At 35.9% G+C, this 10309-nt stretch overlaps 1 protein-coding gene across 3 annotated transcripts in view; it reads right to left on the reverse strand.

Annotated features, from left to right (window-relative positions):
- TTLL7 (tubulin tyrosine ligase like 7) overlaps window positions 1-4867 on the reverse strand; it is a gene marked incomplete at both ends in the record, with an annotated part of 89642 nt that extends 84775 nt beyond the window's left edge. For all 3 annotated transcript variants that reach the window (XM_080692286.1, XM_080692285.1, XM_080692284.1), the window contains 4 exons: window positions 1442-1509; window positions 2355-2476; window positions 4516-4647; window positions 4843-4867. In XM_080692286.1, the coding sequence (XP_080548412.1) occupies window positions 1442-1509; window positions 2355-2476; window positions 4516-4647; window positions 4843-4867 (347 nt within the window). The remainder of the gene's footprint in view (window positions 1-1441; window positions 1510-2354; window positions 2477-4515; window positions 4648-4842) is intronic.
- Between the last annotated feature and the right edge of the window lie 5442 nt (window positions 4868-10309).

Raw genomic sequence — 10309 nt, forward strand, 5'->3', positions numbered from 1 at the left:
GCCCCTGGGCTCAATCCCCAGTAGCAAAAAAAAAAAAAAAAGAAAAGAAAGAAAGAAAGAAAAAAACTGAGAAGAAATGAATGAATGAGAAAATAAAATAACATGCCATTCATGGCCTGGCATATACATCTATCTCCAGCATCACTTCAGGTAGAGCTTCCCAGCAACATATATAATCACAAAACAACTTAAAAGGTCCTCAATACATCATGATGATTAAAACTTCCATTTATTTCCACCAATTATTATCTCTGCCTATAATCTCCTTACTTTCTTCTCAAGAGTGAACTCCTATACACTTTTCTATATCCATCTTACATTGTAACTATACCAGAAAGCCTTCCCTGATCCCCTAAGGGTGACCTCTGTCATAAGCCCTGTTACCACCATGCCTCTAAGGGCCATCATCAAATTCTTTGGTGTGTATTAGTCTTTCTTCCTTACTAAAATGTGAGTTCTAGGCAGAAACTAAGTCTTAATTTAACTTGTTTACTTAAAAATTAGCAGTCCTTAGAACACAGACCAGACCAACAAAAAATATTTGTTGAGTAAATAGATGCATAATTATAAATTTTTGCATAGAAGCATAAATAATATTTCTTTATCTATAAACATAAGTTTAATAATCCTTATCTATGAATAGCCCTCCTTTAAAAAATTCTGCTTATGCTGGGCGTGGTGGCACACGCTGTAATCCCCGCGCTTGGGAGGCAGAGACAAGGAGGATCGTGCAGGTTCAAAGCCAGCCACGCGCGCTGGCTTAGGAGACCCTGTTTCCAAATAAAAATGTAAAAATAGGTCTAGGAGTGTAGCCCGAAGGTAGAAGGCCTTCCAGGAACCACAGTACCACACACACACACAAAAAAAGTCTGCTTATCACTCAACATTCTTAAACTAAAAAAACTAAAAATCAAAAAACCACCCAGAAATATAAACTGCATAGTAATTCTGTAGTTCATTCTACAAAATTCTTGATTACCCATTAATAATTTTTCTCATGAAAGTTATTCTAACACTAGCTTCAGAGATAAATATATGTTCATGTATATCCCATGTGTGGGCATGCATATATGTGTATGTGTGGGTATACATGCACCTAGTATTTTAACATGTTAGATGTTAATAACCAAAACACACACACACACACACACACACACACACACACACACACACACACCCTATAGTGCAACAAACTAGTTCCTGCAAGTTTTAACTGAAATAAAAGTATCCATTGAATGGCACATATAGATTATATCTAAAATTTAAAAACCTTTTGATTTTTTAAGATCAAGTTTCTGTAAGAAGAGCACTGAAATTCTGAAATCTCTCTTATTCAACTAAAAATCATTTCAAATCAATGTATGAAAGATAGTACTATAATATTCATAGTATAAAATTTTGAACAGGTCTTCGCTATTACAAAAAAAAAAATGGAGATTACTTGGTCATATTTCTTGCTAAGAAATCCTTCCTACAGATCTCCCCCATTCCTGGAAAATGGTTGATCCTCTGGAAAATAAAAATGGAAATATTAATAATCTCATTGACTTTATTAATATACTTATACTATAATATAGTTATCTGTCCTTGAGTTTAAGTTTTATGGTTAGCTGGCAATTATTAATATAAAATATTTAAAATTAAATGGCTCATCATTATTTTATGGAATTAAAGAATCTATATTAACCAAAGAATACGATTACAAAATTTTAAAGAAATCAAAAAAAGGTATTTACATATATGGTAAAGTTCTAATGTTCTATGTTGAGTAAATGGTAATTCAATATTCAAATTGTTTTTGGCATACTAGATTTTCTATATATAAATATAGAAAATATACACATATGCAATAGAAAAAGTGAAAATAAATTTAGAAAATACACTACTTTTAATCAAGTGTGTATTGCCCTCTAATAGATCAAGAAAGACTACATGAAATGCTATTTTCATATATTTAGCTTTTTAATTTGATGTGTACTTTCTTTTAAGTGTAAATTTGCATTACGCTGTAAAAATAAAAGACAAATTACATATAATTGACAATGCAAAGTACGTCCTTGTCTTGATCTTGCTATACAATCTAATCTTTGTGTATAATGCAAATAATCATCTTAGGAATAGATTTTTTTCTATCAATTCTTCTTTAAAGAAAGAAAGAGGCTAAATGTTCGGTTTGAAAAGGATGTAGGCTTTGTGCAGAGTCAACAAAACCAGATAGCAACAAAACAGGCTCTTCAGGTAAATTAAAACTCAATTATAATGTATCAACAGATTCAGAACCTACATAAAGGAAACTCCGATAGAATTCATATAACTTTCCTCATACAAATAACTGGTTATGATTAACTTTCTACCTGGTAATTTTGCAGCTCTATGATCTTCTCCTGCTGAACAGCAGAATCACACCATATAAGGTTACTTGTTTCATCTTCATCTGGAGTTTTCATGAATCCCATTTCATCTATTACTAAACGAACTACAAGTGAATAGTAAATGAAATCAGAATTTAAATATTTTTGAAATATAATCATACTGGAAACAGAGGTATATGCATGTATATATGCATATACATATATATATATATATGTTTACAGATTTTATTTGCAAAATGTTCATTAGTTGTAGCAAACTTTATTTTAGTTAAAACAGTTATATCTGGATCCAATTTATTCAAAGAACTTAAGAACTTAAGAACTTAAGCCTCAGTTTTCATCCTTTTAGATTTAACAGGTACTCTAAACTGCTAAAAGGATTAGTAATTATTTTGGCACAAGAAAAATACACAAACAGCTAAGACAACACCTATACTAAGAAAAAAGAAACCAGACTTTTATAGTTTCGTCATGATCTGGGAGTTGGGTACAAAGGGGTAAAGGTAAAAACAGCCCTAATCCGCAGACCACCTCCCTAGTTCAAATTACTTTTGGTACTTTAAACCAAGTCATCTCTGTTTACTTGGAAATGAACTAATGGAGCATAATCCACAGCGAGATTTAGATACTGGCTCTCCCATGCTTTCAATTCTGGAATTCTACTAAAAATGTCAATACTCAGAGAAATTTCCCTTTGAGTGCAAACTATTTAAACATTCCTCTCTTACCTAGATTTTGAATTAACACAGTGACATTTTTCTTCCAACAAATTCAAATTTAAAATAAAGACATGCCATACATAGCATAGGACAATTTGGAGGTTCTCACAGAATTTGAAGTCTCAACAGAATGATATATCTACACAGCGGTGCTTCAATGTTTTGTTTTCAAAGGCTTTTTGTTTGTTTGTTTTTATTTGATTGTTGGTACAGGGAATTGAACCCATGAGTATTCTACCTCTGAGGTAAACCCCCAGCCCATATTTTTTTTAATTCTTTATCTTGAAACAGGGTTTCCCTAAGTTGTGAGGGCCTCACTAAGTACCTGAAGCTGGCCGCCAACCTGCAATCCTCCTGCCTCAGCCTCCCAAGTACTGGGATCACATGGTTGCACCATCATGCCTGGCTTCAAATGCTTTCTTTTTAGTAGTGCCCTCTGCATGAGCAGAAATGGTATCAATTGTCAGAATGATTTAGTTCAAGTGCAAAAGTGTTAACCAGACTGACACCTGTTGGTCTCAAGACCTACAGGCTGAGGAGAAAAGAACTTTATATGCAGCAGTGCCTGGAATACAAGGGAATGGGGGGAGATGAGGTCAGAGAGAAGCTGAAATTGCTGTTTTCCATAAGAGGCTTAGTGAAACCTGAAGCCCCAGGTGATGGTGAACGAACACAAAGAATTGAAGAAGGGTCCAATCCTTCCTTCTATCCCAGATCACCAGGCAGATTTGGCAACCTGGGAACTCAGCAGCTTTTACACAATCCAGAAGATGAGGATAATAGCAACAGTAGCCTGAGAGACTTACAGCCAGCTCACAAGCAGAAAACAATAATGAAGTCAGAACAGCAGCTCAGAGCAGACCTTCTGCCCAGTAAATGAGAGACACTGTCAGGGGCCTCTCAGAAATAACAAGGAAGACCCTGATGAGAGATAACTAGAACTCCTGGCAGTTATGGTGGGAGGGAGTATAATGAGCTACTTAGATCTAGGTATGTATGTATATACAAACCAGTGAGGTTTGTATTCAGGTTACATAAACACAGTGGAGAAGAGCTAGGCTATCTTTATACTCACAAAATCAAATTTGTATGTTCTCTCATATACGATTTTTTTATTATGAACTTCAAGCTCAGAGAGCTGACAAAGTTCATACAATGTCAAGTATTAAACTTTTCCCTTTTTTCAGCTAAGCTATTTAACTGCATTTTTGTTTGAAATGAAGTTTTAGAAACTAATTAGCATTTCTTTTAAGGATATCATCCTCTACTGCATAGGAAAAGAATCCCTCTAGCATGTCAGAAATTTTGTAGAAGGCATTTAAAAATCCATTACGTAAAAGACAACGATCTAGCTGAATTCTATATTTTTTCAACACCAAATTTTCAACGTTTATAAAAAATTCCATGATTCTGAGGAGACCTACCAATTTCAAACTTTGTCCCAGCAACATTTGCCGTAATGATTCCCTTCTTTTTCTTCTTTCTGACTTTCCTTTTCATGGTGCTTTGATAAGGTAATTCTGTATTCAGATCCAGGGGAGAGGGTCCCTGAATAACTTTTTAAAAAATGTAAATTAACCAAATATCACAATTTTAAACTCACCAGAAACACACATCCCCCCCAAAGAAAGGTAAGTTTATAAACTATGGTACTTTAAAAGTTCACAAATAATGTTGAATGATTTTTTTAAATATCAGTAATGATCTATGGCACATCTACATTTGTAAGTTGGTGAAGTTGGTTTGCTTACCTCCTTCTTGAGGCAGAGATGGCATTATTGCCTACACCAAAAAGCAAATAGTGTGTGCTGCTGGGCCAGGCTCTCAGGAAGTTTGGAAGTCTCGCATTAGTCTAAGTAGGATATGGCCTCAAGTCACTGAAAGTTCCTATCATATTATCTCGGTGGAATCCTCAGGTTTCAAGACACTAACGTTTATTGGCTAAGAAAGTACCTGTAGAGATTTTAAAACAAAGTCATTTAGAAAACAACTTTTATGAAATTTTTCTGCTATATGCCAATACTATTCTTCTTAAAAGCCAAGTAAAGACAAAATTAATATGTTTGATCCACAAATATATGTGAATGAATTCATTAAGTCTTATGCAAAATGCCAAATGATAGTTCTCTAACCTACAAGGATATATAGTCTAGCAGAAAATAAATAATATACACAACAAGAAATTCACCTGCTGGGTGTAGTGGTACATGCCTATGATCCCACTACTTAGAAAGCTGAGACAGGAGAATCTTATGTTTGAGGCCAGCCTCAGCAACTTAGGCCCTTTGTAAATAACTGAGACCCTGTTTCAAAATTTAAAAAAAATAGGGGTGGGGGTATAGGTCAGACATAGAACACCCCTAGTTTCAATTTCTAGTAACACACACACACACACACACACACACACACCCCTTAGGGAACTATTATTTATTATGGACCAACAGTGGGCAGTGAATATGTCAAAAAATTTAAAGTTTATCTCATTAACAAACTTTGAACTTCATTTCTCCCCAGTTTCCAGATATAAAAACTAAGGATGGAAATAAGGTCACATCACTTAGAAATTGAAATGCAGCCTCTGAACTTAATTCTATCTAAGTATACTGTCATCCAGCTCCACTATTCAGGACAAGATAATGTGCTATATAGATATCAAAGAAGTTTATAACCCCATTGCAGTACCTCCTGCAAAACATGGGTATATTGTGGGATTTCACAATACTTAGAGCCAAATAGTTAAATTACAGCAAATATCTCTAAACTGATCTTTTAACTCCCAATTCCAAGCTAGAAGTGAACTAGATCACCTCTCCCAGAAAAGGAAAGTTGCTACCTAAAGTTCAGTTCCATTTCTTTCTAGAGGTTGTCTGATACTTCAGAGAGGTAACTATTTGAGTTCATGAGCTCTTGTCCAATGTCTTGTTATTGGAGTAAACAAAGGTCCCCTTTACAGTATCAGAGTACTTACTACATTAAAAGTAGGTGACAAAGTCAACAAGAGTTTGAAAACAATGTTTGCCTAACTATACTGGGCTCTAAAAACAGGCTTCTTAATTTCTAACTTAAATAATGAGACAAATAATTTAGTTCAAAATAAGAAAGCTTATCACTTTCCCCATCCACACAGAAATTCTAAGTCTCTAAGATTATTCTGTCCATTTACAGGCTTCATTTACTCCCATTTATGATTGGTAAAAGTGCTTAACAAGTCTGAGAACTTCACTGTGTCATCCCGACTCTATTTCACTTTATTCTAGGCAAGACATTGGAGATGGCACATTCATTATACCATTCAGATGAGCCACAGTTATCTACTTTCCAACAGAACGCATGTTTTAAGCCAATACTTTTAAGCCAGTATTTTCTCCACTTTGGTTGCAAAGTAGAATCATCTGAAGGAGCTTCTGAAACTCTGTGCCCAGAGTGCCCCTCAGAACCAGGTAGGGCCCAGCCACCAGCATGTTCAGAACTCTCCAAGGGAATCCAGAGTGTACCCAGAGTCAAGAACTTCAACTGGAGGCACATAATGACATCTAAGCAAATAATAATTACAACACACACACATATAAAATAATAAGAAAAAAGTAAAACAAAGAAAATATTGTACAAAAATATTTTTGGCACTGGATTTAAATCCAGGGGCATTCTACTTCTAAGCTATAGCTACAGCCCTATTTTATTTGTATTTTGAAACAGGGTTTCACTGGGTTAATGGGAGTCTCACTACTTGCTGAAAGCTGTCCTCAAACCTGTGATCCTTCTGTCTCAGCCTTCCAAGTACTAGAATTACAAACTTGCCCCATCATGCCTGGCTGTAAATTTTTTAAAGAAGAGAAAAATTGCTAAAAGTAACTTCTAAAAATCCTCATGTCACAAACATGTCAAAGTCAGTCACTGAGCCAAACATGAGAAGGAGGGAAGGGGGCAGGAATGGGGTGGAAAGCGTATGCCTCCACCATCTTGTTACCCCATTAAGATGTATGACTACAATATACCAATAAATATTAAAAAATAAAATTCCTCACGTGCAGTTTGACTAAACAAAGTGAGAAAAAATAATTAGCTCAACAGAAAATGTAAGTGAAAAAGTAATTAACACTAACAACCATCACACACTCTAGCTTTGATTACTCTTTATCTGAACCTATCTCTACCATTACCATTATCCCCCACCCTACACACACACACACACACACACACACACACACACTATTTTAGCTTCTCCATAGCCCCACTTTTATAGCATTCCTCTGTCTGGGAAAAAAGAAATAGTCAAAAATCTACACTGGGATCTATGGATTAAACTGTGTCACAGGCTAAAGCCTTAACCCTGAATATGAAGATTTTGAAGACAGAGCTTTTGGGAGATAAGTTGGTTTAGATGAAGTCAAGAGGATGTGACCTCATAATGAGACTGGAGGAAAAGTCTCATTAGTTACAAGTGATCTTCAAAACCCTGAGTATCAAATATCTTGTTATTATTACCATAGGTAAATGTCAAAAGAGTAGTAGTAATAAATAGTAATAATAAGTAGTAATAAGATAAGTAGTAATAATAAAACAAAAGTTATAAGAAAATTCTTAAACTGATAATAATTCTGAAAATTTGCCTCAAGGTACCCCTCCCCAGATTCCTAAATTGTAACTTTTAGACTGTTATTTAGTCTTCATTAGTTATTTATAATTTGTAACTTTTAGACTCCTTTTAGGAGGAAAAGACACCAGAAATGTGATTGGCACATTTATAAAAAGAGGAAAAGACACTGTAGTTCTCCCTCTCCCCTCCTCTCTTCTCTCTCTCTCTGCCATATGAGGACACAGTGAGAAGGTGGCCATCTCCCTCCCCAGGAACCTAATCACCATGCACCTCTAGCTTGGATTTCTCAGCCTCCAAAACTGTGAGAAATAAATGGCTGTTATTTAAGGCACCCAGTCTAAGGTATTTTGATACAGCAGGCCAAGCAGACTAGACTAGGACACTGAGTCCAGCTGACCCTTTGGCTTTACAAAGTATATTTATTTTTGGATACTTAAACTTCTCCATCCTGAGCTTGCTGTGGCTTGTAACAACTATGATTAGGGAAAAGGAGGCAACAGAAAAGAGGCAGCAATGGAGGAGGCAGGTGCAGCCATTTATGTACAGCATCCTATGTGCTTGGCACTATTCTAGGTTATATCTATAAAGCTCTGATCTTCAAAACCCTGAATATCAGATATCTTGCTATTACTGCCATAGGTAAAATTCAGAAGAAAAGAGGAATTATAAATAGTAATATTTAAACACAAGTTATAAGAAAATTCTAAAATGATAACAATTCTGAAAATTTACCTCAAGGTACCCCTCCCCAGATTCCTAAATTATAACTATCCAATGAAAGATGTTTGTATCATTAAGAAAACACTGGCGGGGAGGGGGGGAGAAAAACAATAAATATATGGCCAATTAAGCTTTTGCTTTGGGGGGAAAACACTCTCCACAGACATAACATATAATCTGCAGAGAAGTTATTGCAATTACCAGTCAGATCAATCCATAAAAATTATTTAAAAAAAGCAGTTGAGTTTTCATATGCAAAAGTGGCATTTCCAAACATCAGATCATAAATGTATTTTTTCCCATTTTGTACTACATCATTAAATTGCAGAATTTGGTCCCCAAACCAAGATTTATATATTATTTTTACTGTTAAAATACATGTGAAAGTAAAAGAATAAAAATAAATGTGTCATTATTCAAACATCAAAATTTGTAATATGTGTTTTGAATATTACTATGATTGGATTTAAAGTGTGTTCCAGACCAGGGTTTCTTACATTTTAATGTGCGTACTAAACACCTGCGAATATTGTTGAAACTCAGACTCTGATTCATTTGATCTGGGGTGGGGCCTGAGAGGTGCAGACTCTCAGGTGCAGACTCTCAGGCTCCACCCCAGCTTCCCCACAAGCTTCCAGGTATGCCAGCCCATAGACAACACTTGACCATCCAAGTTCCTGTCAAACACAATATTTCATGCTGAATTTTATTTTTAAGCACTATAGAGACAATTTTAATTTATAGTAATAATTTTTAACTTCTTTCAACAAGTAAAAATTTGTAAATGGGAAACCATAGGTTAATGTTGAAAGGGGTCCAGGTATTAAAAAAAATACAAACAGGTTGGAAAATGGTAACCTAGAAGACTGCTTCTCAAAATAGCATCTGAGTGTCAGCAATATCAGCAAACTTCCTGGAAATGCATCTTCTCAGGCCTAGTCCCAGACCTTCTAAACTAGGAATCTAGGGCAAAGGCCCATCAGGATAAGTCATCCCAGTGATTCTGATAAGGCTAAATGTTAGGAATCATTGGACTAGAGGACCAATGCCTGGTGTCATGAGCATACTCCAGAAAGAGGGAGTACCACTGCTGAAATCTATTATCTTCCCATTGGTCTTCTGAAGCAAAACATACGGATGACTTTGAAATCACCTGGCCAAGCAATGCGTGGGAAAAAAAGCATTTTTCAAGCAGGACTCCTATTCTCTTGTCAGAATCTGTTTTAGAGAGCAATTAGAAAAGAAGAGATCTGCTACCAAGGACTTGCTACTGCCAACATCCCTACAAAGTGAAATGAAGATCACTAAGCTAGAAAGACATTTTGCACCTATTATTTGATCCCAAAGAAGCTACCAATGCTGACCAACAAGCACATTCATTTTATTAATAAGCAATCCACCAAAACTCATCAAACACTAGGATGCTTTTAGAATGCTAAGTGGAGTAACAAAATGAAAATCTCTTCTGATAGGTTGCAATGGCAGTTATTACTGTGGGTGCAGGAGTGGACACTGAAAGTCTTATGGGGGATATTTTATAATCCAAGGGAGTGACAGTAAGACCTAGATCACAGACAAAAGCAACAGACACAGGTAGAAAGAAAACCACTACCACAAAATTACCACAGGACCTGGTGATCAAGAAGGAAAAAGTAAGCCGGCGTGATGGCGCACGCTTGTGATCCCAGCATTCGGGAGGCTGAGACCTGGAGAATCACGGTTCGCAGACAGCCTCAGCTACTTAGTGAGGCCCTCTGCAACTCAGTGAGACCCGGTTTCAAAATAAAGAATAAAAAATAGGGCAGGGGGTGTAGCTCGGAGGTCAAATGCCCCTGGGTTCCATCCCCAGACCAGCAAAAAGAAAAAAAAAAGAAGGAAAAAGTACGTGAAATGACTTAGAA

The sequence above is a fragment of the Muscardinus avellanarius genome (assembly GCF_963383645.1).
Source record: "Muscardinus avellanarius genome assembly, chromosome: 3".
In the NCBI taxonomy this organism is placed as follows: domain Eukaryota; kingdom Metazoa; phylum Chordata; class Mammalia; order Rodentia; family Gliridae; genus Muscardinus; species Muscardinus avellanarius.